General features: G+C 60.6%; 1 protein-coding gene and 1 long non-coding RNA gene across 2 annotated transcripts; one reads left to right on the top strand and one right to left on the bottom strand.

Moving 5' to 3' along the window:
- NPLOC4 (NPL4 homolog, ubiquitin recognition factor) lies at positions 1 to 27,150 on the bottom strand. Its single transcript, XM_036412240.2, has 17 exons — positions 26,973 to 27,150; positions 24,057 to 24,137; positions 21,754 to 21,866; positions 19,945 to 20,112; positions 18,503 to 18,551; positions 17,760 to 17,854; positions 15,734 to 15,857; positions 14,248 to 14,427; positions 11,845 to 11,931; positions 9,856 to 9,927; positions 9,509 to 9,635; positions 8,061 to 8,221; positions 4,439 to 4,510; positions 3,411 to 3,506; positions 3,098 to 3,214; positions 1,878 to 1,980; positions 1 to 1,679 (listed from the first exon to the last, which is right to left on the bottom strand). Exons 1-17 carry the CDS (start codon positions 26,985 to 26,987, stop codon positions 1,522 to 1,524), a joined length of 1,818 nt encoding a protein of 605 aa, XP_036268133.1. The 5' UTR covers positions 26,988 to 27,150; the 3' UTR covers positions 1 to 1,521.
- LOC123651292 lies at positions 13,562 to 26,798 on the top strand. The gene is made up of 3 exons (XR_006739914.1): positions 13,562 to 13,577; positions 19,248 to 19,250; positions 25,921 to 26,798. It is a non-coding gene; the product is annotated as an uncharacterized LOC123651292 (long non-coding RNA).
- Positions 27,151 to 27,463: the final 313 nt, after the last annotated feature.

The raw sequence follows: 27,463 nt of genomic DNA on the forward strand, positions 1-27,463 counted from the left end.
CAGAGAATCACAATGCTTTTTCTTTAGCTAAAAGACACAGGAACATGGGAATTCCGTGATGCCGGACGGGAGTGAGAATGCTGGTGAGAAGCTAGCGGGGCAGATCGAGAGCCTGGGGCCGCGAGGTCTGAGCAGGTCCGAGTGAGGTCCGGCGTGGGCTCCCCTGCAGCCCCCATCTGGCCGCAGGGACCAGCGGCCAGGGCCCCGGCAGGCCTGCTGGGAGGGCGACCGCGGTCCATGCGGTGGCTGTGCTCTGCCCCCTGCCCCAGACCAGCCTCCGTCCCCACCCGCCGACAAGCAGACAACTCCGTGCTGCGCACTGGAGGTGCCAGCGGCCGTGCCCACTGCAGCCAACACCAAGCGCCTCCTTGCACGGGGCAGGTGGGGAGGAGCCCCAGGCCGGCTCCCAGGGCAGACGTGGGGCTCCTAAGCAGGTGCAGAGCAGCTCAGTGGCTCTCATTAAGGCAAAGAGGCATCAGAGTGCCCGCAGTTTCCTGGGGCAGGGTGCCACCGAGGACGTGCGGGGATCCAGAGCACACGTGGCATGGCCCAGACTTGCACCATCAGCACAGCAGCAACCTTCCAACACCCTGGCAGACCCACGTGGCTCACACTGGCCAGGCCCCCTCTCCCCGCAGGCCAGTCTCAACGGCCACGTCACTGTCAGAGGCCAGAGCCGGGCGAGGCCCCCACAACTGTATGGGGGCTAAGGGGGCCAGAGCTTCCAGTCCTGGGCAACCTCGTTCACCCCAGCAGCCTGGCCAGCTGCCTCGGCGGCTGGAGGGCCTGCCTGGAGGGAGCCAGGCTGTGCCCTGCTCGGATGGCCTGGGCTTCGGCGGCCGAAGCCGTGCACCAGGCAGAAGTCTCAGGCACTGAGGTTACTTCCAAGGAGAAGGGACTGTGGCTCCCCGTCTGCACACACCGCCCTGCACTCCCCCAGGGACTCCCTGGAGGGAAGGAAGCGGAAGCTAGTCCCTCTCACTCCCCTTTTCTGCAGTTTTTATCTTTAGAAAAATAAATAAGTCTTTGGGGCAGGAATTACTGATAACTGTTATTACAACCAATGCCAACTTTAAAATCCCACCTGGAGGCCTAGAGAGCGGGAGGGGGCGGGCAGCAAAGTGACCTGCAGGCCAAGCAGATGGAGGCCGTGAGCCCATGGCCACTTGTGTTCCCACCAGACCATGGCTACTGGGCGGGAAGTGGCCCCACAGCAGGGTCTGCCCCAGAGAACAGGCTACAGAGGCCAGCAAGAGCAAACAGCGTCCAGAGGACGGAGGAGGCTGGGGCAGCAGCAAGCACCCCCCTGCAGGCAGAGATGTCGAGGCGCCAGTCCTCCCCCCGAGAGGCGTCCGCGGCCATCTGCCCTCTGCTGGGACGGCTCCATCCTCCAGGGAAGCCTGGTGTGAGAGGCTTCGGGGCCGGAGACCACAGGGCGGCCCCGGCCCCACAAGGAGCGGCCGGCTCCACGTCGCTGGCTTCAGAGCGGGCGGGCCCAGTCCTGCCAGCGGGGCCGAAGCCCTAGGTCCTGGGGAGGCTGCACATCTCGCAGTGGCCAGTGCCCGGCTGGTTCATGAAGGTGCAGTGCTCACAGGCCCACATGGCGGCCGTGGTGGCATGAGAGGAGCCCCCAACGGCTCCGTACTCCTGGAGGCCCGGAAGCTGCACCCCAACTGTGCCTGTGGAGGGGAGAGAGGACGCCGCGGCTGAGCTCGTCCAAGTGCACCCCGAGCACCTGCTCCCGGCCCGGAGCAGCCGAGCCGGTCCTCGGCGCGCCTCCAGCCCGAGCCCGGGTCCTGGCAGAGGCGCCTGCGCCGGGTGGCAGCTGGGCCTGAGGAGCCCGGGGGTGTCCTGGTGTGAGGAGAGGGAGCACTTACTGCAGAGCTGCTCGATGGTGGCCCACTGCTCCGACTTCTTCCAGGTCTGGGCGAGCTCCTCGTTCCGGGTCCGCACGGCCTCCAGCAGCAAGCTGATGCTGTCCTGCGGGCAAACGGAGGTTCTGTGCGCGGCCTGCGGTGGACGGCTCCCGCCTGACACTTCTCCCTCCGCGTCACGCACCCAGAGGGAACGCGGGAACGCACATTGCCACAGCTCCCGTGTGGACACAGAACACCGAGCCGGCACTTCACTCCTCCCGCCCCTCGCTGCCATGGAGCCATCTGCCAGCACCCACATGACAGGCTCCTGGGCTGAGATGGACGGGCAGGAGTCATGGTCCTGCGTCCCCCACTCCCCCAGATTCTGGACCTTCTCAGTCCCACCCTCCAATACGCACTCTACGGCCCAGGCCCGGGGCACACACAGCCCCACAGGGGTGAGGTCCGGCAGTGACTACAGATGGTCCCTGCTGCCCAGAAGGAGCCCCGACGGGGAGGGCCGCCCCGCACCACCCCTCCCCCCGACGGCGCCAGCGGCACCTGGGCCCAGAGCTGCACCTCTGGGCGTGTCGGTGCCTGGGGTGGGATGGCAGACAGAGCCAGTGAAATACAAGAGCAGCCACAGGCCAGCTGACAGGAAAGCCTGGGCTCCCGGGGGCCCCTCTGCTCCATCCACTGTTTCCGGGGACACGCTGAGCCAGCATCAGAGGCCCAGGAGAAACCGCCCCTTCCTCTCTCATGCTTCCTGGGGTCCTGGACAGAAAGGCCAACCACACCTGGTGCCTGCGGGGCCTATGGCTGGACGCTGCCCACACCCAGGCCTGCATGGCTCAGAAAGCAACTGCCGCCGTGCACCTGCCCTCTGCCCCCTCCGTATGCCTCTGCAGCTGCGTGGGGCTTGGGCCGCCAACAACCACAGCAGCTGGCTCAGGGGGAAAGACAGGGAAGGAGCAGCTGTGGTTCTGGAGCTGCTGGGACAGGGCTCAGCCAGGGACCAAGCTAATGCCCTGCGTCCCTCGTGGTTCGCTCAACAAAGCAGACCGGCCCAGCACAGGGCCCCCCGTCACTGTCTGTATGCAGACGCTGAGGGTGAAAGAGTGAGCTCTCCATCAACAAGCCTGCAGGACACGGGACGGCCCGTCTCTCCAGAGGATGAGGAAGAGGACGCCCCGCGCCCAGCCCCCGGCACCCCGCTGGCTCGAGGCACACTCGTTCCCCACCTGCAGAGGCATGACTTCGTTGGTGACCAGGAAGAGCAGGAGGTGGAAATCCGAGATGATGTCCAAGAACATGGCGGAGGTATTCTGCGACAGGTAGGTGGCCAAACTATGGAAGTCCTGGGCCAGCGTCGGAAGGGAGACAAACGGATGGTTCCAGGCCCCAGGAGCCTCCCTCCTGAGGGCTTCGCGGCCGACAGGCATCCCTCTCCCCAGCCTGTCCCCGACGGGACCGAGTCGGGGTCCGGGACAGGACCTGGCCCCAGACAGACAGGCAGCAGGTACTGTGGATTCGGTTGCTAAAGGAAGAGCTTACCTGCGTTTCCCCTAACACGTCGCGGTTCTCGATAGGAAACGGGTTTTGTGAGATAGAAAAGGTGTAAACTGGATCCTTGGGGAACGTGGTTGTGATCTAAGGACAAAGAGACAAACCGTCAACCACAGAATGAGCGGGTGTGGGCGGCCTCAAGGGCAGAGCAGCCGAGCCTCGAGCACGCAGAGCCAGAGGCCTCGCTGCCCACGAGGATGGCACCACCGGGCACCCTGAGCGAAATGCCAAACGTGACCCGGGGGAGCTTGCTGAGAACCGCTTCCAGTCACTTCCGAGACGGCCCCGCCCCCAGGCAGCTGCTGTCTGCCGTCTCTAGGATACAACTCAGCCCCACTGGTCAGCCGAGGGGGGGCTTCCATCTGATGAGCCCCCCAGCTGTTCTCTGTGGCCTGGATGACCTCCAGGGTGACCCCCGGGCACAGCAGAGGCCAAGGAGGCACCTCAGGAGCGGACTCTGTCCCACCGCTGGGCCTGAGGGCCCTGCAGAGCAGCCGAGGGCCTGCTCCAGATCAGGGAGTCGGGTGGGAAGGGAGGCGCGTCCCCGCAATCGGCCTGCCTCTCCAGCACCCCCTGTTCTCAGGAGTTGTCCCCCCGAGGCAGCAGCGAGGGCTCGGCTCCTGGGCCCGCCCCTCCAATGCAGGCCGGCCTCACATGCCGTCCCGAGCCCAGCGCAGCCCCCAGGTCCGGGCCCGCAGAGCACGGCCTGCTGCCCACTGTCGGGCTGTCATCAGCTAACAGTCACCGCCTTGGCCTGTGGCCTCATCTGTGACCAGAGCCTGAGGCCAGAGCAGAGCTGAGACCCTGGGCAGAGGCAGGGGAGCAGGTGCCCTCTCGGCTCCCGGAGCTCCACCCAGCAAACCCCACTGCCCCCCACTCAAGGCATGAAGCTGGGTCCCCGAGGACCCGCCACGCTGGACCGGCAGGCGGTCCTCTGCCGCACTTTGGTTCGGGAGACGCTGACACCGGATTGTTTCTAGGGAAGCGCTCCTCGGGGACGCCGGGCGCACGCTTACGTCGATGATCAGATACTCCACGGGCAGCGGGCGGGCCAGCTGGGTGATCTCGTTGCCAAACTTGTCTATGTCCTGAAAGGGAAACACGGTGAGTGGAGGGAGGTCTGCTGACCAGCGGCCGTTCTCCCTGCATGCCGCCTCCGGGGAAATGGTGACGGCTCCTCCTGAGGCGTGAAGCAGGAAGGGAAGCGAGCCTTTTCCGGCAGGACCCCGCCTTCCGCCTCCCACCTTCCTCCCAGGAGCTCGGCGCCACTCAGCAGGGAGCCGCTCAGCAGGGAACCGGCCTCCACCGGAGCCCCGCCCCCGGCTGCCCCGCCCCCGGCTGCCCCGCCCCCGGCTGCCCCGCGCCGGCTGAGTGCTCCATCTCCACGCTCACGCCGCAGAACCCCTCCATGGGCCTGAGCACTCACACGCTCCTAAGAAAACGGGCACATGAGCCCACATGCACACAGACACAGCAGAACCACCGCCCATCGGCCCAGCCGCACTGCTGGCTTTGTCAGCGCAGAACGTGAAGTTTGATTATGGGGAAGATGGCCAGCACACGGCCATCCATCATCAAGTGACAATTAAACCCCATTTATGTCCAACATGCCGAGTTCCACCACAGCCTTACACATAAGCTCATGGGAACGGAGGGGCTCCTTTTTCCTGTGGAAATCCTCACTGAACACTGTAGACGTCACTCACAGACTCACAGACCACACCTAAGTTATACATCCGTACGTTCCAGCTGCGGGCTCTTACATAGAAGCTTCCGTTTATTAAGCTCGAAGACCGGCCTGGGTGGAGCATGGCACCGGCACACCCACCCTCCCAGCATGCAGAGCCCGTCAAGCCCAGCCCCTGCCCTCTGGCCTTGCTCCTGGTTTAGAAACGGAAGTTCCTGGCTGCAGCACATGGCACCTGCGTCCACCCCGTCCTCCCTCCTCTGTCCACACCTGCCAACAGCACGTGTCCTGGTTCCACCCAGCAGCTCCCACATGCAGCCACCTACATGCGCATCGGCGTCAGAGGACACTCCTGGAGAGCCACACAGTCTGCCTGTCTGACTGCACCGTGAAGCCCAACGCCTCTCCCCTCGGCCTGGAGGGACGGAGTGTCCTGCGCGGGGTTCCCTGGTGGCCAGGTGGGCCAGCTCCCCGGCTTCCGCAGGCAGCCAGAGGTGGGGCCTGCGGAGGGGCCCGGGCCCCGAAGGGGCAGTTTCTCGATGGAGGAGACTAGGAGGCAGGAGTCCAATCCAATCCAACTGAAGCACCATTTCCAAAAGGCACGCTCGCCCCTCAGACCTAACCTGCAAGCGCTCCGCTAACAGGCCGCCTGGAGCTCATCCACATCTCACTGGGCGCCGGCCCAGCAGCACCTGCTCGCTGCACCCTCCGGGGCTCTTGTTAACGCCACGCTGAGTCTTGCTATTCTCTCAAACTTAGCCACCCACCCACACCTGTGCTCCCCCAGCAAAGTGCCGCACCCCTGCCCCTGCCGCACGCCTTCCCTCAGTGGTTCTGCAGGGGCCGAGCCACCACCATCTCCACGGCGTCAGCACCTCCGGTGCAGCAGCCGGAATAGAGCCTTCCCTCAAAGTCAGGCAGCTGCCCAAGAGCCGGCCGTTCTGTCTCCTCCTTAGCAAGACAGGGAGTCAAAGATCGTGTCCCTACTGCCTCCCTCCCTGCCACGGCCACCTCTGGACGCAGGGCACCAGCTCAGAGACAGCGGAGAAGCCCAGGGCCTCGGCCTGCGTGAGCGTCGGGGCCCCGGCCCGGTGCTGGGACAGCAGCACGCCCCCCGTCGGTGGCACCCCTGCTCTGGAAAAGGCAGGCGAACCCTGAATGAACAGACAAGCAGCAGCAAATGGCAGGAGCAGCTCCACCCGCGACTTCCCAGGCTGCAGCAGGACGTCTCTCAGGGCCCTCAGACCAACGCTGCCAGGGCCGCCCACGAGCAGGCGCTACCCTGACCCGCCCTGACAGTGGCTGCCTCCTGGGCCTCCACCCTCCAGGCTGCTCCGCTCCCAGGCCTAACAACCACGGGAACCAACCGGGCGGGACCGAGGGAGCACAGGCCCGCGGCCATGGCGCACGGCGCACAGCTGGCCGGGAAAGCACGGCGCACAGCTGGCCGGCACCAGTGTGGCTCAGTGGATAGAGCATCGGCCTGGGAACTGAAAGGTCCCGGGTTCGATTCCAGTCAAGGGCATGTACCTTGGTTGCGGGCACATCCCCAGTAGAGGCAGCTGGTCGATGATTCTCTCTCATCGATGTTTCTAACTCTCTATCCCTCTCTCTTCTCTCTGTGAAAAATCAATAAAATATATATATATATATATATATATATATATATATATATATATATATATATATATATATATATATAAAGTTAGCAATACTGCAGCCGGCTCAGTTCACAGGGAGATCCTGACCCCCGTCCTTTACGGTGGAACAGGACAAGGGAGTGAGCACGGGTGCTGCCCCTGGAAACCCGACAGGACCCTCACGGGATTACAGGGCAGGAACAGCAAAGGGGCTCGATACGGAAGCGTACCCGCCTCCAACAGCCGAACTGGAACCTGCTTTAGCAGGTGTCCTTTGTAACGTGGAGAAGCTGTGACACGGACATGCAGACCCCACTAGCGAAGGTCACTGCCCCGCTGCCCTCACCATGAGGAGGTGACCTGTGGTCACCCGGACGCCCAGTGGACGACAGGAGCCCCTCAAGGCCGCGCTGGCCTCTGGGGCAGAGGCTCCTGCGAGCCAGGCTGGGAGCCGCCCGCGGGCACCGGGAGCCATGCTGCCACCTCAGGTGAAGCAGGCGAGACCACACTGCTGTGGCCGGGACGGGGCGCGGCTTTGCCCAGAGCCTCGCCCGCAGCATCAGGGAGTCACAGGAGCCGTTACACCACCAGCTGCGGCGTGAGGGCAGCAGCAGAAATCAACACAAGGGCCCAAAACACCACATTAGCCCACAGACCAGCAGCTCAACAGACCCAGACGGGACCCTCGTGCCAGGGCCCGGGCACGTCCCGATCAGACCGCCAAGCCCTGACCTGGGAGGACGCTCGGCGGGAGGAGCGCACTCCGGACAGAGGGACGCGGGAGGGCGGCAGTGCCTTCCTGGGGAAGCCTGTGGCGCAACCTCAGCCTCCAGTCCACCCAGGGGAACAGCCTGAAAGGTGAAGGCTGAACGCCGTCAGACAGAGGCGCCCAAGTGCCGGGTGAGCCCTCGGCGGCGCGGAGTGGGAGGGCAGGGCCTGGGCGTCAGGGGTCTGCCCCGCTCCTCACGGGCGACCCCTCTCAATGCCAAGGGTTACGGCTCCTGGGAAGCCCAGGCCCGGAGGGGCCGCTGTTCGCCTCGGGAGAGCCCGCACTGAGCATGCTCCAGCACCATCGGGGAGGCCCTGACGCGGGTCTGTTTTCAGAGACCGAGCTGTTCGCATTGCCTGGTTTGATTTGGTGCCTAAACGCCAGACCCAGGGAAGCCACGCCCACTTCGTTACAGGCCCACCACGCCCGGAATCACCGGACGCCTTCATCCACAGCTGAGACTAAGCCAGGCCGCTGACCACTGGCCACGGTGGAAGGAAGCACCAGAACAGCGGGGCCGCCGGCCAGGGCCCCTGTGTTACCTTGTAGAACACGTCGGGCGCGTACTGCTCGCTGCTGGACTCCTTGGCGTAGCCGAGCTCGGGCGCGTCCTTGCAGGGCAGCAGGCACTCGTCCCGCACCAGCGCCATGCACTGGTTGGACACCTGGTAGCCTTCGAAGTGCACCTGGTTGTCCGGACCGCCTGCGAGAGACGCCGTGAGTGCCAGGGTCAGGCAGCAGCCGTCTGCTCCGCCAGACCAGAGCGGCAGCCGACAGGCCCTGCGGTACCGGAGCTCAGACCCCCCCGCGGCCCTCCCAGGGCCCGAGCACCTGAACGCAGGGCACGGAGCCGCCACCACAGCCCCACCCAGGGCTCTCGCTCTCAGAATCAGGGAGAGGGGGTGAGCACTCCCCAACATCCGCCCAAACCCGGCTCCGAGCCAGAGCCTGGGCTATCGGTTATAGCTTTCACGCAGCCAGCTTTCATTCCGGGGTGTGTGTGGGGGGGGTTTCAGCTGGAGGCGCGAAGCGGGAGAGAGAAGAGCAGGCCGGAGCGTCGCAGCCAGAGCATCGGCCGCACTTGCATCACCGCCTCAGTCTGCCTCCGGGAAACCTGCACGGCCAGCAGAGCTGCTGCGAGCCCTGCCAGGGCACCGCCTCCTGCACCTGCGCCCCACACACAGTGCTCTCCGCCCCCCAGTCCCACAAGCCTCCAGGGAGAGCCCGTGAAGGCTGAGGCCGAGGGCAAACAGCTGCTGAGCGCGAGTGAGGTGGCCAGTGCGGCCAAAAGGAGCCGCGTTCTAAATGTGCCTTTGGCCCCCGAGTAAGTCCCTGTAGAAACAGGCGTTAACGGGCAGGCGGCCTCGAAGCCCAGGGGAGCCTAAAAGAGCACGTGGGGGGGGGGGTGCTCTGAACACCAGGGAGGGCTGGCTGCTCAGCAGCGGGGAAGGGCTGGGGCTGTAGGCAGATGCAGTAAAAGACGCAGACATTGCTGGTTCAGGAGAGGCCGCCCCCCAGCTAGGCACAGCCAGCACACTCAGGCACACAAAGCACAAGGATACTTTTCCATTGGTTTTTAGAGAAAGTGGAAGGGAGGGAGAAGGAGGGGGAAGGAGGGAGAGAGAGGGAGGAGAGAGGGAGGAGAGGGGGAGTAGAAAGGGAGAGGATGGGAGGAGAGGCAGTGGGGGTAGAAAGAGGCACATCAATTAGTTGCCTCCCCCACGGGCCCTGACCAGGACCCAGGGATTGATGCTCCAACAGAGGCACGTGCCCTTGACAGAATCAAACCCGGGACCCTTCACTCTGCGGGTCGACACTCTGTCCACTGAGCCACACCAGCCAGGGCGACAACCCTGTTCTGATTATGAGATTCGGGTGGAGCCGAGGGAGGGTCCCCTCAGCTCAGAGCTTCAGGCAGTCTCTTCGCCTCAGGAAACTGTCTGGGAGGATGACGGGGAACAAGCGGGTGCACAGCGTCACGGCTGACTACCTGTGGCCACAGCAGTGACAAACTTGGAGCCGAAGTGGCCGTCCGGAGAGAGCCGGCACATGTTGGGGTGCTTGTTCTGGAAGTCCCCGGCGGTGATGCACTCCTCCGCACTCAGGAAGTAGGTGTCCTGGGGAGACAGCAGGTCAGCTAGGCCCCATGTCCTGAGACCCCGAGGCCTGGACAGCAGCACGCCAGGAGCTGAGGCAGACCCATGCCCACGGCGCCTGGCCTCAGACCCTCCTGAGACCAGCGGCCCCAGCTGCCTCTGAAGGCTGCTCTGGGGGGAGGGGGGGGTGCTCTATGAGCAGACTGAGTGGACCCCGCTGCAGTCAGCGAGCCGCCCTCACCTTGTTCCGACTGTACCGTACGGTGCCCTTGCGGGTGTCTTCCGAGACGAGGTCTGTGAATATCCAGCCAACCTGCCAACAAGGACAGGGCCTGAGCCTCCCCCGAGCAGCCAGGCCACACCTGGGCTCCCAGCCTGCTCCGCTCCGGGTGGCCACCCTCCTGGTGAACAAGCCAAACTCACTGACCCGCCAGCCAAAGGCATGCCCAGCACTGTGCCAGGTGCAGGGACCCACGGTCAGCAAACGGGACAGACCGTCCCTGGACACAAGCACACGGCGTGTCTCGGTGCTGGCAGGAACCCAGGCCTGGAGCAGCACCCCGGGAACTGAGGCTGAAGGGAGCACCAGAGGGTGCAGAGTGAGACCCTCCCAGCTGCTGAGCCGTCAGAAACCCTGGGTCCTCGCCGGGGTGGCCCCGAGGTGTGTCCTGCTACCATGATGGTCTGTGCCCGGCCCTGCCCGCGAGCCTCCAGCCTTCATGAAGCCGATTGGCTGGGAGTCCACGGGCTGGATCCGGGCTCACACCCACTCCCGTGCCCTGGAGGAGCGAGCTGGTGCCCAGGCCGCTCGCCTGCACAACCCTGACCCAGAACTCTTCAAACCGGCTGCGGCACACACGACCAGGCAGACTGGAAACTGTGCTTCCCTTTAAAATGCCCAAATGCACAAAGAACCAGGGGTGGCCATGAGGAGAAGGAGCTGCAGGGGCAGCTGTGAGGAGGCAGCAAAGGGGCAGACCCACCGGCCCAAGGTGAGGAGGCTGGGGAGGCAGTGTCTGCAAAAAGGCATTTAGGTAACTCCAGGTCCTCCCTGTAGTCACGGTTACCATGAACTACATGCGTGTAACCAACACAGGTCAAAAAGCCATCACGAGAAAAACTCCCAGGACCAGGACAGAAACGTGGCCCTCCTCGGAGCTGCTGAGCCGTCAGAAACCCAGGGACATCTTTCCTACAACACATTCGCCTGCACAGCTGGGGAGAGCACGTTTCCTGCGGCCCCGCACTGACCAGAGGGAGTGTTTTCACTGTCCACACGGATCTGCCAGGAAAGGGACTAACAGTGAGCCTCTAAGCTGTGTTCAGACTCACAGCTCGACAGACTCAACATGGAGCTGTCGATCCCACCTTCAAGTTTCTGGCCACCTCACAAGAAGTGACGAGACAAGTTAGGTCCGTTGTCAGCAAACTGCGGCTCTTCTGCCCCTTGAGTGTGGCTCTTCCACAAAATACCACAGCCTGGGCGAGTCTATTTTGAAGAAGTGGCGTTAGAAGTTTAAGTTTAAAAGACTTGGCTCTCCATGCCAAGACCTGTTTGGCTCAGTGGCAGAGCGTCGGCCTGCGGACTGAAAGGTCCCAGGTTCGATTCCCGTCAAGGGCATGTACCTTGGTTGCGGGCACATCCCCAGTAGGGGGTGTGCAAGAGGCAGCTGATCGATGACTCTCTCTCATCGATGTTTCTAACTCTCTATCCCTCTCTCTTCCTCTCTGTAAAAAAAATCAAAAAAAGATATTAAAAAAAAAAAAAGATTTGGCTCTCCAAAGATGTCAGTCATTGTACTGTTGACATTTGGCTCTGTTGACCAATGAGTTTGCCGGCCACTGAGCTATGTCAACAGGCTCAGCAAGCAGCTCCGTGTCCTAAGGGCCTCCCGCGCCCCCGTGATCAGGGCTCAGTGACAGAGGTCACACCGGCTCCAGCCACGTGGAGCGTGAGCACGTGTGGGCCTTGGCCAGAGGTGCCGCGTGCAGGGAGGAGCGCCCGCCTGAGGTGGCAGCTAAATGTCACGGCCTGCGCTGGGTCGTTCCTTCTATGCTCGGGACATGTCCGCATCGCGCTGAGTCAGAAAAACATAAAGCGATCGGCACCCAGTAACACAGCGAGGCATCAGACCGCGGGCCGCCGGCTGTGAGCAGCCGAGGGCTCAGTCCGGCCCGGGCTGGCACGCTCCCTCCTGGAGGACCCCCCGGAGCCCAGCTCCACCAGTACCTTCCTCAGGCCCAGCTTGGCAGCGATTTCGTCCACCACCTCGGCTTTGGGGTCTTCGAGAAGCTCCAGGCTGTTCTGTGTGCCAATCTGTGGGCAGTGAAGGGAGGGATTGGAGGAGTGGCTCAGAGGAGTGCGGGCCCCACTCCCCCGGGCGTCACTGACACGCAGGAGTGCCGGGCACCCTGGCCTAGAGGAGGGCAACAGCAGTGGAGAGAACTCCATGCCGCCAGAGAACACACAGCCCCCGCCGGTTCACGTGTCCCTCGCTGCGTGTGCTTCCAGTCCAGACGCGGACACGGAGAGCCGATGTCGCAGCGGCACCGCCAGCGTGGCTGCCGAGCTCAGAAGGGCCCTCCATCAACAGTTTCACTGTGGCTGGCTCACACCCAGCAGTAGGTGATGCTCGTGTGGCCTTGAACCCGCACTGGAAGGCAGCTGCAGTCAGCAGGGAGAAGTGTGCTGAGCAGAAGCGCGGCTGCAGAGCCAGGACAGCGAGCAAGCCCAGCTCCCTACCTGCACCTGCCCACCAGCCGCCCTGGAGAGCCACAGAGCCGCCTGTTGTGGTGTCCCCGTCTGGGACCACTAATCCTTCAGAGCAGAGGCCAAGTCATCCTCGGGACAGACCCTGGGACCCTGTTCGCGACACATGCAGCCTGAGCTTCAGCCCCCAATGAGCGAGAGGTGGGGCTGAGGGGGCCATGGGCAGTCTGGGCGCCAGAGGTTCCTACCCCGATCTCTTGCTCAGCCTCACGCTGAGCTGAGCCCTGTGCCTGGGGAAGAGGGCAACCACCAGGCTCTTTTAGAGGGCTCTTTGCTGCCACCTAGTGTCCCCTCGTCAGGGCACCACACAAAGGCACCTCGTGGTAGCTCAGTAAACACTGCAAATGCCCAGAGGAGGGAGGAAGACTGCACTCCTACCTACCCACAGAGGCCCTGGCCCTGGCAGGCAGCCCAGGCCCGCACACAGCCACGGCCACGCGCCTCCTCAGACGGGTTTGTGTATAAAGCAGGTGGTCGTAGCGCACTCCCCCGGGCAGGTAGACCCACGGGACCGAGGCCGGGAACAGTGAGGGCCCGTGGTATCTGCGTAACTAACACAGTCAGACCTTGGCAACTAGACTGGGAAACGCTGCCGGTGGCACTGCCTGCAGGGGAGGGGGCAGGAGGAGGAAACGCCTTGAGTCTGACTTTAGAAATGGGCCATTTCCCCCAAACACAGAGCAGTCACCAGAGCCCCGTGGGCAGCGCCTCGCTCAGCTGCCAGTGTGCTGTGCTCTTCCACCCGCGCCTAGCCACCCCGCCCATCCCATGATCCAGTGCCGACACGAGTACACTCCCGTGGCGGCGGGCACTGCTCCCTGGAACTCACACCCACGGTGTGTGCAAGCAACCCTTCAGCTCAACATAAAACCACCAATGAGCGTGAGCCGTGACTGACTGGTGGCCTCGTCATAAGGAAGGATCCTCCCCGTAGCTTTACTTTTCCTTTTTAATTTTAATATTTACTTCTTAAACCTCACCCAAAGACAGCTCATTGATGTTAGGGGGGGAGGGAGAGAACACCCACCAGTTTCCTTCCCACAGGCCCCCGGCCCGGGGCCACACCACAGCCTCGGAATGTGGTCCGACGGGGACCGAGCCTTTCGGTGTATGGGTCAGCACCCCGAGGAGCTCGGCCACTCCGCGAGGGCCCACGTGACTTTACAGCAGTGACAGCCCCGGCCGGTGTGGCTGTTAGCTGGGCATCATCCCTACACCAAAAGATGGCTAGTTCGATTCCTGGTCAGGGCACGTGCCTGGATTGGGGGCTCCATCCCCAACAGGGGGCGTGCAGGAGGCACCAACTGAGGTCTCTCTCATATCGATATTTTTGCTCTCTAAAAATCAACATCGTAAAAAGCCAACACGCACAGTAACAGAGGTACCCTGAGGACCCTCACCCCCACCAAAGCCTTCTACTGTTTTCAGTCCAACACCAGCGGCAATGCCGGCCATGCTCTGAGCTGGGGTGGGGGGCCCGGGGTGAAGACCACGTGACCCTGCTTCCGCTACGCCTGGAGAGCAGAGCCGGGGGAGAGGGAAGACTGCGGACACTGGGCGCAGCTGAGGCAAGTGGACGGCCGATGGAGGAGAGAGAGAGAGAACACTGCCAGCGTCCAGTTTACTGACGTTGACAAATGTGCCTGTCCCGTGAGAGGACATCCTGGCGCTCTCATGTCCTTCAGGGAAACACACTGAAGTACTCAGGAGCCATGACCTTCCTCTCCGATAATCCAGGAAATAAGCATCGTGTGTGTGTGTGTGTGTGTGTGTGTGTGTGTGTGTGAACAGACACAGGGCAAAGGACGAAACAAAAGCAGCTACAACCTGAGGCCGCACAGCCTCGGGGAAACGCAGACCCACCTGCGGAGGCTCGTAGATGGCGGCCACCTCGGCCCGGATGCCCAGTGGGATGTCCTTGTGCTCCGTGTACCGCCCATACAGGTACCCGAAATGCTGGTTCCCCGTCTTCCTCCAGAAGTCAAGGAAGCGGTCAGCGACCGTGTGGTTCTCGAACATGATGTTGTCCACGTGTCTGTATTTCTGTAGAATTAACAACATTGGACTAAGTAAAAAAATCCATAAAAATAAGTAGCCTTTTTAAAATTAAATAACAATTAAAAATAAATAGCTTTGACCTGGCTCTCCTCTCTCTCTCTCTCTCTCTCTCTCTCTCTCTCTCTCTCTCTCTCACACACACACACACACACACACACACACACACACACACGGTTTAGAACAGCGGCTGCCAACCTTCCAGACCTGTCGGACCACCGGTGGCGACCACCTCTTTACAATGTGCCACTTCAGAGCGTGCCTCAGGACCACCTCTGGGTAAGTGGGTACACGGGGAGAAGGATTCCTCGATAAGTTAATTCAAATGAACCATACTGGGATTTCTCCTAAAATGGAGGTGTTCAGAGTCTCTAGAGCACATGTGTCAAACACAAGGCCCGCGGGCCAAATCCGTCCCAATCAGGCCTTGCAATGTGGCCCGCACCGCGCTGTCATCACTGCACTCCGCTGCGTTTCCATCACAATGACAGTTTATGACTGTTCAGTAAACTATTCGGCCCGCGATTTAGGCTGGATTTTAGATTTTGGCCCCTTCTCTGATTGAGTTCGACACCCCTACTCTAGAGGAAAGGATAGTTCTTGGAAAGAAAAGAACAAGGGGAGAGCGGGAAGGGGAAGGGGAGGAGGAGGAGGAGGAGGAGGAAGGGGAGAGGGAGGGGGAGGGGAAGAGGAGGGGGAGGAGGAAGAGGAGAGGAGAAGAGGAGGGGAAGAGGAGGAGAGGGAGGGGGAGGGGGAGGAAAAGGAGGGGGAGGGGGAGAAAGAGGAGGCGGAGAGGGAGGAGGGGGAGAGGGAGGAGGCAGAGGAGGGGAGGAGGAGGAGGAACGATTTCCAGACGGACAGGGTTCCCTGAGGAGCAAACGTGGCTGCAGCGGCAGGAACACAGTGGGCTGTCTTGGGGCAGGGCCTCAACTACAAAGGCCAGAAGAACCCGTTTTCCTGGTTCTTTTCCTCCGGCTTCAGCCCGCATCCTGGGCAGGTGCCCCAGGCCTGGGATCCAGAGGCTCGAGGTCTCGAAAGGCCAGGCCACAAGCACGGAGCGGCAGGAACAGCCACGGGAAAGTTTGCCTCCACGTAAGCTGACAAAACAGGAAGCTGGCGCCACCCCTGCTGGCAAGAGCTGCCGGCCTCACAGGCACATCTTCGGGTGCCGGTGCCCACGGGTCCGCCTCGGCCAGCACACTGGGATCTGCCTCGCGGGACGCTCTGCGAGCAGCAGCTCCCCTCCAGGCCATGTGCACCCTCAGCCACGAAACCCGCTCCCGCCGTCACTCACCTGTCTGTTCAGCGTGATGGCGCTGGGCTGGCACTTGGTGCAGATCCCATTGGGCCACGGGAGGTGTCCCTCACACCCCGACTTAATCTTGCAACTGATGTTCTCCAGGGCAACAAACTTCCCCCTGACAAGAGCCAACGTATTAGCCGTGACAATACGGGAACCGGCAGGAGACTGGCAACGATATTCAAACACTGTCCGCTCTGAACAGAGCTCTGCGCGCCCCGGAGGAGCAGCAGCGAGTGGCCCGGCCTCCCCCGCACTGGACGCCAGGACCGCCCCGCTGTTCCCACAGAAACCATTCGACTGCCCGTCAGCTCCAACTGCCGTGGAGGCTTTCAGAAGACTGCGGGCCCTGGCTGGTGCGGCCCGGCTGGCTGAGCGTCCTCCGTGCACAGAAGGTGCAGGCTCGGTCCCCAGTGGGGCATGCAGAAGGCAGTCAATCAATGACTCTCTTATCCCTGATGTTTTTATTTCTCTTTCCCTCTCCCTTCCTCTCTGAAATCAATAATATGTATTTTTAAAAAGGGTACTAGTAGCCGAAACCGGTTTGGCTCAGTGGATAGAGCGTCGGTCTGCGGACTGAAGGGTCCCAGGTTCAATTCCGGTCAAGGACATGTACATTGGTTGTGGGCACATCCCCGGTAGGGGGTGTGCAAGAGGCAGCTGGTCAATGTTTCTCTCTCATCAACGTTTCTAGCTCTGTATCTCTCTCTTCCTCTCTGTAAAAAATCAATAAAATATATTATTAAAAAAAAAAGGGGGGGGGGTACTAGTGAGAATCTGTTGATCTAACCTGTGCCCCTGAAGGGAAATGCAATGCTTTTTAAGTTTCATTAATTCACAGCGACACTCACACCGTGAGACGCAAACCTTGAGGTTTATAAAAATTGTTTTTTCTCAGGAAAAAACTGATTAGGGTGCACAATGACAGCTTCACTCTGCTTTTGGCCAAAAGCAAAACCTGTGGCTAGCAGCCTGCCAGCAAGGAAGCACTGGCCCTGCTCTGAACTGGGGCGAGCCTCTGCCATGTCCTCCCCACAAAGTGGCCCAAACACTCGGCCTCGTCTCCCAGGCCACGGGCCTCTGCTCGGAGGGTGTGGGGAGTGGCTGCCGCCACGGTGGTCACAGGTTGGTGACAGCTATAAACGTGTCCCCAGACCCCAAGGTCCTTGACTCAGACGGAAGAAAGGCTGACACAGTCATGCCCCTGGTCCAGAAAGTTCCATAGCTCATCCCACTGGCAGGCAAGAATGCGTTTCTGGTGGATTTTTTCTCTCCTGGCCAAACATTTTTAAAAGTCATTTTAGGATGTCAGCAGGCTGTCAGCGAAAAACGACCATCAGGCCACAGGCTGCTGCTGACGCAGGTTCACCATCTCTTGCTGAAGGGCAGGAATGAGGCATCACAGCAGGAAGTCTATCCCTCTCTGGCAAGTGACTGGTCAACAGAAGGCCCACAGGCAAGGACTTGACATGGTTTGAAAGACCTCAAAATGGTCGGTCTCTGGCCACCATCTCGGCCTGCACTCCAAGGAAGAGCCACTTGCTGCCGCCGCCCATGCCCGCCTGGCTGAGCCTGCAGACACGGCAGCCATGCCAGCGCCGCTGCTCCAGACCCACAGGGCTGCTGCACACCAGGCTCTGGGCAGGGGCTGACGGAGGTGGTCCGACATGACCATGGGGTGGTTCTCTTTTTCCAGAAAGCAGGGCAAAATCTCAGACACCCGCCACAACTGGCCCCCATCACCTTATCTCACCCACCTGCACAGACCAGGGTTGAAGTGGCCCGGGCACTGCACACCCAGGATAGCCTGGGAAGTCCCTGGGGCCTCCACAGTGGCATCGCCAGCCTGGCACCTGCCCAACACCCCAGGCATCAGCGTCCCCTTTCTTTCCCACAATCGGGAAAACGGAGTCCAAGTGCTAGGCCCCGATGCCCGTCTTTGCTTCTTATTTACCTGCCCAGTGGCTTCAAGCCACACCTACCCACACTCACACACACCTTCCGACCCGCAGGCACTCACTTGTCAGCGCCCCCGGTCAGCTTCCGGATGTAGGCGTGGAAGGACATGTGCTTCACCGGCGGCTCCAGGTGGTTTAGGTAGTCCTCATCGAACGGCTGCCGAGACAGTCAGCATCACCAGCTGCTGCTCCTGCCGGCCGGGCCACAGGCTGGCGCGGGAGGACGGGTGCGGCAGGAGGGCCAGGCCAGGGGCAAGGGGGGCTGGGATTGGCGCTCTCTACCGCTCTGGGTCAGGACCCAGGTTCTTTGGGTCCCTATCTTTTCAAGATGGAAATGGAACCCTATTAAATATAAATCGCCCCAAGTCAAATAGTATTGGGAACATTTCCCCCAAAAAGTCACAAGATGAAGAAAGAGAAGCCGAGGGGCTGCCCCTGCCGTCACTCAGCCCGGCCAGTCGCCGTCAGCACGCCCACGCTGGCTCTCCATCTCACCAGACGGAGCAGCAGACGTGGGACTGGGGGCGAGGCAGATCTAAAAGACGAGGAGCACAAAGTCCTGGCGCAGCTGTGTGTCAGGCTAACGGATGGGCCAGGAGCCCGTGAGCACGGCCCTTCATCACAGAAACAATGCTGAGCCGGCCACAACCCGCCCCAAGGTCGCCGCAATAAATAAGGGCTGCCTCCGCGCAGCCTGCATGGAGGGAGGACGAGGCCAGGGCAGTAAAGAGACGCGTCCTCTAACCCAGCGCAGGCAGGGCCCAGGGAGAGCCGAGCCGGCCGGGAAGCAGGAGTCTGCACTCACCTCCAGCGGAACGCAGTGCACACACTTGCCCAGTGGCCCGTGGCGGCACCTGAGGAGAGCAGGGCACACACACACAGCGGTTAGCGTGCCTGTTCTACTGCTGCCACCACCAAGGTGAACGTGAAGGGACTTAGTTATTTAAACAAATAAAAATCTTAAGGAAGTACTAGCAAAGGCTCCCTGATACAGCAGAACCCCACAGAGGGAGGTAAACAACTGAGTTTGGAAAAAGCCTGGCTCAGGTCCATCACTTCGGGCAGAGAAACCTCGGGAGCTCTGTGCACAAGCCACGTGGACACACACAAGCCACGTCGACACACGCAAGCCTCGTGGACACACACAAGCCACGGGACACACACAAGCCACGTGGGCACGAGAGGGGATAGGCGGTGGGAAAGCCAAGCAGTCCCTCCGGCTCAAACAGAATCCTTTTTTGTTGTTGTTAATCCTTACCTGAGGACACTGCGCACTGCTTTTTCAGAGACAATGGGAGGGAGGAAGGGAAAGGGAGGGGGAGACATCCATGAGACACATGGATTGGCTCCTGTGCGCCAGGCAGGGTGCCCGTGAAAGCTAACCACGAGGTTTCCCCTTTAAAAGAGAGGGAACCCTTCTCCAGCCTCGCCCGCTGCCAGCGCAGAGGTCAGCAGCACGGCCTCTGCAGCGGCGCTGTCCTGCCGCCTGAGACGGGCGTGCTGGTGACGCTCTGAGCGCTGAGCCGTGCATGGCCAGAGCTCCGTCAGAGCCGGTTCTAAACGGCCCTCGCTTAGGTGCCCGAGTCCTCCGTTCCTGAGAGGCTGTTCTCCAACAGGCAGGCTCCATGGCCAGACGAGGGGTCAGCCTGCACACGCACACGCTGCTCAGGAAGCTCAGGGCACTGCCGGGAGCAGGCAGTGGAGCCAGGAGGAGAGGTGCCAGGGCGCTCTGTACTGACGGCTCTTGGACCCGAGACCGACAAGCCGCAAAAGCAGCATCTGGAGCCCCGAGTCTGGGTGTTGGCACCTCCACCCCAGAGAGGACGCCGTTAGCAAGACTCTGCCGCAGACAGGATGTTCACCCAGGCAGCTCTGCTCCCAGGGCGCAGGTCAGGTGTCCTAACGGCTGTCCTTAAGGACTGAAGTCCACCCGGACACGCACACCCAGGCGTCTGTGTGACGCAGAAAGCCAGCGCTCCAAGGGCAGTGTCTCCACAAGGAGGTGCTCACTGAGGAACAGGAGCGAGTCCCTGTGCGACGCCGAAGCCGCTCCCCCTGCACACACGAGGCGGCAGGGGCCGGCACCCTGCACACGCCGGCACCCAGCTGTCGCCCTTCTCCCGCCCTCCTCCCGCCGTCACACTTCCTCACCCCCTGCCACGGAGCACCCAGGTCTCTGGGCAGTCAGGGACAGCCAGGTCCCTCCTCGGTCCTCCCTCGCTACAAGCAGATGCTTTGTGGACTCACAGCTGTGGGTCTCGGCTCCGGTAGATCTTCCCGTCCTGCCGGCTCAGGTACTGGTCGATCTCATCTTCCACCACGTTGGGAGCCTTCAAGTTCATCGAGGTCGAAGTCTCCATTTCTGACGAGGGTCCCGGCAGGTTCGATGGAAACAGGAACAAGAGGTCGCCATGCCTGTTCAACGACAAACATCAGTCCAGGCCATCTTCCTCCAGCTCCCGGCTGCACACGCGCGCGCACACACACACCCCCACACCCCAGCGTGAGGACCAGGCCGGCAGGGCTGAGCTCAGCCCGAGGCTTCTGCTCCTCACAGAGGCCCAGGCGCTCCGCCGCCTCCCCTCCCGTCTCCGTTCCCGGCTCCCTCCGCTCCAGCTCCGAGGCCAGCAGCAGGCTCTCTGCACGGTGCCTTCCCTGCCCACGGCACGTGAGCACCGGGCCTCACGCCCACACGCCTATCCAGCTCCGCAGAGGACCCAGCAGACGCAGGACCGCCTCCTTACGATGTTCTGATCACAGACCCTCCACCCCTCGACTTCCGGCTGCCGGCTAAGATTCTGCTTTCATGTGCGGTTGGGAGCCACGTGTTTACTGGGGAATACCTGCCTGTGAGTGGACCTGCGCAGCAGACCCTCCTCGGTCAGGGTCAGTGTAGTCACAACACAGACCGGGGCCGGCAGCTTATCTCTCCATCTCCTGCTGGTCTCGGCCCCCTTTCCTTCATTCGCTCCTAAGCCCCTGTCCAGCTCCCCATCCTATTGCTTTGGACACATCCTTCCATTCCTTCCTCCTTGTTCCTCACACGCACACACGGGTGCACACACACGAATCTCAAAGACATACTGTCTGTATTTGCTTTTTTTTATCCTCACCTGAGGATCTTTTTCCATTGCTTTTTAGAGAGAATGGAAGAGGAAAAAACAAAAATATCTGTGAGAGAAACACATTGGCTGGTTGCCTTCTGCGTGAGCCTGCAACCTAGGCACGTACCCTCGACTAGACTCGAACCTGGGACCCTTTGTTCACAAGCCGAAACTCTATCCACTGAGCCAAACGGGCCAGGGCATGCTTTTTTTTTGGGGGGGGGGGTGTGTGTGTCAGGAATTTCTGCCCAGGTCCCAGGTTTTCTTTTTTTCAATATATTTTTATTGATTTCAGAGAGAGAAAAGGAAAGGAAGAAAGAGAGACATCAACAATGAGAAAGAATCATTGATCAGCTGCCTCCTGCACACCCCCAACCAAGAATCAACCTGAGCCAAAACCGGTTTGGCTCAGCGGTAGAGCGTCGGTCTGTGGACTGAAAGGTCCCGGGTTCGATTCCGGTCAAAGGCATGTACCTTGGTTGCGGGCACATCCCCGGTAGGGGGTGTGCAAGAGGCAACTGGTCGATGTTTCTCTCTCATCGACGTTTCTAGCTCTCCATCTCTCTCCCTTCCTCTCTGTAAAAAATCAATAAAATATATTTTTTTAAAAATTAATAAAATATATTAAATAAAAAATTTAAAAAAAGAATCAACCTGAGGTCTGGTCCACCGGTGGCGCTCAGCCCCTCAGCCACACGCGGGTTGCATGTGCTGTTTTCACGGGACAACACAGCACAAACCGGCCCACAGTCTCTCTGACGGCACCTCTGGTGGCTGCACGCCCTCCGTGGGGAAGCCGCCTCAGAACACATCTGTGGCACCCACACTGACAGCGTGCCCGTGGCCCTGCCACCAAGAACATTTCCACAGAGGAAAATGCTCACACAAGCAGACACGCACGCGCGCGCGCACATACACACACACACACACACCCGCCCCTCAGGGTGCTCACTTGATCTTCAGCAGGTTGAGGGACTTGTTGGAGGACGCTGTGATCTCTCCGGTCTTGTTTCTGTTGACGTACACTGAGAAGCCGTTATTCTGGAAGCCGAACTCCTTGGCGACCTAAAGGGCCCAGACAGAGATTCGCTGACGTGGCTCCGCAGTCCTCTGGCTACACGCAGCCGCGGTGTCTGCGACACGCCCTCATTCAGAAAGGGCTCCGGTCCCCGCAGTGCTCTCCTGAGGACGTCAGGGAGTGCTGCTTACACAGAGGCCAACCACCTGAGAGAAGTGGCAAAAAAGGAGCAAAGCGCCACGTAACGCTGAGACTGAGCGGCAGTTCAGAGCCAGAGCTGTCTGGAGGTGTAACTTCTGTTGAAATCAAGTGTGAAAACCCAATTCCAACGTGGACCCTACGACAAGAACGAAGCAGCAGAGGACACCTGTGCATCTGCGCTGAACGCCCACTGGGCCGGGGGCCGGGCCACGCCCATAGGCACAGGCACCCAGCAGCAAGCAGCCCTCGTGTGGGCTCCACTCTGGTGCCTGAGCAGTGGGTGACACAGACAGGCTCCTGCCATCGAGGGTCTTAATACCAACAAGGGAGCTGAAACCGGTTTGGCTCAGTGGATAGAGCGTCAGCCTGCAGACTGAAAGGTTCCGGGTTCAATTCCGGTCAAGGGCATGTACCTTGGTTACGAACACCTCTCCAGTGGGGGGGGGGGGGGTGGTGCAGGAGGCAGCTGATCAATTTTTCTCTCTCATCGATGTTTCTGACTCTCTATCCCTCTTCCTTCCTCTCTGTAAAAAAATCAATAAAATATAATAAATAAATAAAATACCAACAAGGGAGACAAAGTCAGCAAAGACGGAGACTCCAGGGCGGGAAGGAAGAGTGAGAGCCCCGAGCACAGGCTGGGCAGAGCCGCACAGGCAGAGCGGGAAGAGCGGCAGCAGGCCTCTTCCGCCATGCTCTGTACAGGAGCCGGCATGGAGGAGCCACTGCGGGCGTCAGCAGGAGGGGCCGGTTAACATGGAAGCAGGCTAACAGAAGCTACACAGGGACGTGAACAGCCGAGGAACCCTCAGGAAGAGAGTCAGAACAGAACTGAGACACATCCTGAAGGAAATGGCTGGAAACCTCCACTTTGGTGAAAACCACGGAATGAGGAGCCGGGAGCCCAGCAGACCTACAGAGCGGCAGGAAGGAAGCTGTCCCGGCACAGGTGGGCCTGCGCTGAACGGGGCCGGGACCCGAGGACACTGCAAACACAGCCGAAGGCAACGAGAGAGGACGCAGCATGACTCCGCCAATAAACTCAGGCCAGGGAGGCACGCTGAGGAGGTGGCACACAAAAGGGTCAGGAGAGGGGTGCCGGGGTGGAGGAGCTTCCGGAATGCTGGCACCACCCCCACTGTGACCTGGGCCTTTGGGTCACCATTTTCCAAGCATTTCTCAGTCTGAATTTCATGGTTTTAAAAAGCTTCCAAGAGTTAGAAGAAGGGACTGCGTCACATGCTGCTGAGCGGCCAATTATGACCGGACCAGGAACCGCCCCCGAGAAGAGCAGGTCGGACCTGGGTGACTCGATAGGAGCCGTCTCAGGAGGGACAGCAAAAGGCAGACAGCGCCCGGGCCTGGCGGGAGGCGGCCTGAGAAACTGCCCTGGCGGCCGAGACGCAGAGAGGGACTGGGAGGAGCTGAGGGAGGAGCAGCAAGAACCAGGACTGAGTTCTGTGAGGCATTTGCAACGACAGGATGTCAGCACGCCTGCCCACCTCCGCTCCCTCACAGGGCGTGAGGCCATGTGTCAACAGGGCCAAGGCCAATGGCTGTGGTGCCAGCAGCTAGAGCCAGCCGTGCCAGAGGACGACACACCCTCCCCAGGCGATGTGCGAGGGCAGAGGCCAGTTCAAAGCCCCACAGGGCACACATGTACAGCCAAATTATCCGGTAAAAATGAATACAGCCCTCTGCCTGGCCAGTGGCTCAGTGGTTGGAGCACTGGCCCATGTACCACATGGTCTCAGGTTCAACTTCTGGTCAAGGCCAAATACCTGGACTGTAAATTCAATCCCAGTCCTGGTTGGGACATGTATCTGGGGGCAACCAATCAACGTGTCTCTCTCACGTCAATGTGCCCCTCTGTCTCTAAATCCTTGGGACTTTGGTCCTACAACTGTACGCTGTGCCACAACCTGATCCCCTATCAACCCAGCCAATCACAACAGGAAAAAGCAGAGGAGACGGGCGGGTGGGAGGGGAGGAGGAGGGAGGAGGAGCAGCGCCTCGGGGAGGCCACGCGCAGGTACCTTTTTCAGGAACGCCGCGGCCGTCTCCCTCTTCGTCGCTGTGATGCGCTTCACCCCGTCCGGGGACTGAACACGGATGATCTGTTGTAAATGAAACAGGACAGTCACTACAGGAAGTGGGAAGGCCTGGCTCGATCCCCAGAAACAGGAGCAGTCTCCCGGAGCCCCTCCCCCTGGCAGTGCCCACCAGGTGCCCAGGTGACGCAGAGGGCTGATGCTCAGCTTACTGTTCCACTCAGAAGCACACCACCTCAACTCTCAGCCGTCACCCAGAGTGTATCTGAACACTGACATGTTCATCTTCAGGTTCCAAAAAGAGGGAAGGAAAAAAGCCCATGAATCATGAAGGACTGGGTTCCTCAAAAATGACCAAACTTTGTTCCAGGATCTAGACACACTCATTAGACTGATTTAAAAGCACCAGTCCTGGCTGGTTTGGCTCAGTGGGTAGAGCATTGGCCTTCAGGCTTGATGTTTTTCTCTCTCTCTCTCTCCCTCTCCATTCCTCTAAAATCATTGGCTTGTGGTGAAGATTAAATGTGTGTGACATGGTGTGACACTTAGCAGGATCGTAAGAAAGTGTAAAACAGCATCATTTTCCAGGACCTGATTTCATCTGACCAAAGCCCTTTGGAGGGTGAGTGGGGCAGGAGACAGCACCTGGAGGGGAGGGGGCATGCCAGACAGGAAAATGTCAGAAGATCCCCTCTGAAACACTAGGCAGATGAAAAATGTCAAAGCCATTTTTTTGAATGAGATTCACTGACATGACAAAATGCCACAACAGCTTTAATCTACTGTCTGCTCTAATCAAAGAATCGAGATTTTCCTAAAATAGCTTGACTGTCCTCATATTCTATTACCGTGTTTCCCCGAAAATAAGACATCCTCCGAAAATAAGACCTACTTACAGCTTTCCTTCTGAGTGAAATATAAGGCATCCCCCCCCGAAAATAAGGCCCCCCTAGGCTAAACATGAGAAATTTGGTCCACTGATTCTGAAAGAAATGGAGTCACAAGAAATTCACCAGGAAATTCAGGAATTAGATTGTTAGGATGATGTTCCAGAAGATGATGACATGATTGTCATTGAATAAATGAGTAAATTCTTGATACTGTAGGATTCAGTGTGTCTGGTTTGTGTTGACAACTACCGTACTACCGTACCATATACAGGTAATAAACTTCCTTTATTTTCATTTAACAATCAATGTGTACCGTATTCTTCTTCATGGAAAAATAAGACATCCCCTGAAAATAAGACCTAGCGCATCTTTGGGAGCAAAAATTAATATGACAGTCTTATTTTCTGGGAAACAAGGTAGCTTTCACTTCACTGAAGAGGCTTTGCTCCATATTCTCCTCAATTTTTACGATGTTTTCAATACTCCCCGCGAAATCCCAATTGTTAAGAGCATGAAATATTCTCTACCCTTCTGCTGGCTTTCTGTGTAGCTGCTTCCCTGTCTGTGCGGAGTACACAGAGGCTTTGGCTTCGAGCTGCCGCCACCGATTCCACACCTGGGAACGCGCTGGGGGCTGAGGCCGAGCCTGCCTTTGACCCTCCACAGCGCTGAGCCCAGCATTTAACTTGCTCCCAACTTCTAACATGGCCCCCAATAAAGCAGCACACCCAAAACACACACACACACACACACACACACACACAGGCAGAGGCAAACCTGCCACAGGGACGCAGCCCTGGGTCGCTCAGCTTTCCCTATTTCTAAGGGAATGAGTTCAGAAAGCTTCTTGGGGAAGGCTAGGAATGGACAAGATGAAGGTCAGTTACACCTACAGAAGTTCTTAGAAGACCTCTCTCCCAACTTTAAAAACCACCACCTGGCCGGCTGGCACAGCTCAGGGGCTGACCATCGACCTCGGAACCAGGAGGCCACCTTTTGATTCCCGGTCAGGGCCCAGGCCCAGGCCGCGGGCTCCATCTCCAGCGTGGGGCGTGCGGGAGGCAGCCGGTCCATGATTCTCTCTCATCATGGATGTTTTTCCCTCTCCCTTCCGCTCTGAAATCAATAAAAGTATTAAAAAACAAAACAAAATACCTGTGGATCAATTCCGGAAGGAGGAAGACCCCTGTGGTCCCCCACAATCTGGGGGACGGAACGGGCTGGGACTGCCCTTAGGGTGAGGGTGTGGCTGCCAGGAGGCAGCTGGGCAGCGGGTCTGAGCTCTCAGCCTGTGTCTAGAAGAAGCCACCACCCATGGGTGAGCTTTATTTCCCCAGGAGGGCCTTTCCCTGGGTCCCCTCCGGGCTGGGCCCCTGCCGGGCGCAGGGAGGCCCTGGCCTGGCCCGGAGCCTGCGGACCAGGCCGCTCCCCGCCCCGCCCGCCCGGCCGCCGGGGGATCCCCAGTCCCTGCCGGCGCCCGGGCCCTCGGTCCACCGGGTCTGGTGACTTTGCTCCCGCCCCGTTGACTTTGGAGGGAAAACTTTCCACGAGTTAACGCGGCCGGTTTTCTATTCTCGGCACTTTTTTTTTTTTTGTCCCGTGAGGGGCACGGCGAGGAGGGTGGGAGTCCTAACTTCAGGAAAGAACTTCCGCGGGGCCCCGGCCCGGACAGGAGCTGTCACCCTCCCCGGCCCGGGGCCGCCGCCCGGGGAGGGGCCTCCAGGGCCCGCGTGAGGCCGCGCCGGCCCCGGGGCCGTGACACCGCACCGTCTGGGGCGGGGGCGGCCGGGGGGCGGCGGGGCGAGCCCAGCACCGCGCCCGCCGGGCGCCCCGCAGCCGCCGCGGAGGCCCGCGGTGAGGCGAGGGCGGGCCCCGGAGGGCCCGGGGGAGGCCGGGCCCCGCAGCCGGCCCGGGGCGGAGGGCGGCGGGCCGCGGGGGCCGCCACAGGCCGCGCCGGCAAATCTGCTGCCTCATCCGGGCGCCGCGCCCGCCCGCCCCGCGCCCCACTCACGATGCTCTCGGCCATGGCGGCCGCTCCCGCCTCCGGGCTCGCCGCCCGGGCCGCCGCCTGCCGCCCCGCGGGCCTCGCGGTCCCTGCCCCGGCCTCAGCCCCGGCCCCGGCCTCCCGCCGCCGCCGCCACCGCCGCTCCAGCTTCGCCGCCGCCGGACAGCCTCAGCCGCGACGTCCGGTGCCTCGCGAAACGCGCTCCGCCGGCCGCGCAGCCCCGAACCCGGGTTCCGGCCGCACCAACGGCCGCGCATGCGCACGGCGGCCCGCGCTCGCCCCGCCCCGCCCCGCCCCTTAGGGGACCTGGCCCCGCCCCTTAGGGCTCGGCGCGGCCCAGAGCCAGGACCCAGCCCCGCGGGAAACCCAGGGGGTGGTGGGTGTGTGTGCACCTGGAGCTAGCGGAAAGGACTAGTGAGCTGCAATTCAAAAATTTATATATGTATTTGTCGATACCGGTGTGGCTCAGTGGGTAGAGCGTTGGCCAGCGGACTGAA

The sequence above is a fragment of the Pipistrellus kuhlii genome, unplaced genomic scaffold, assembly GCF_014108245.1.
Source record: "Pipistrellus kuhlii isolate mPipKuh1 unplaced genomic scaffold, mPipKuh1.p scaffold_m20_p_44, whole genome shotgun sequence".
In the NCBI taxonomy this organism is placed as follows: domain Eukaryota; kingdom Metazoa; phylum Chordata; class Mammalia; order Chiroptera; family Vespertilionidae; genus Pipistrellus; species Pipistrellus kuhlii.

Excerpts from the sequence above, each read along its gene's own strand:
- NPLOC4 (XM_036412240.2), bottom strand. Across the intron at positions 21,867-24,056 it reads CCGCGGCGTTCCTGAAAAAG|GTCGCCAAGGAGTTCGGCTT; the intron begins GTACCTGCGCGT and ends TGGGCCCTTTAG. Across the intron at positions 1,981-3,097 it reads ACGAAGTCATGCCTCTGCAG|GACAGCATCAGCTTGCTGCT; the intron begins GTGGGGAACGAG and ends GTTTGCCCGCAG.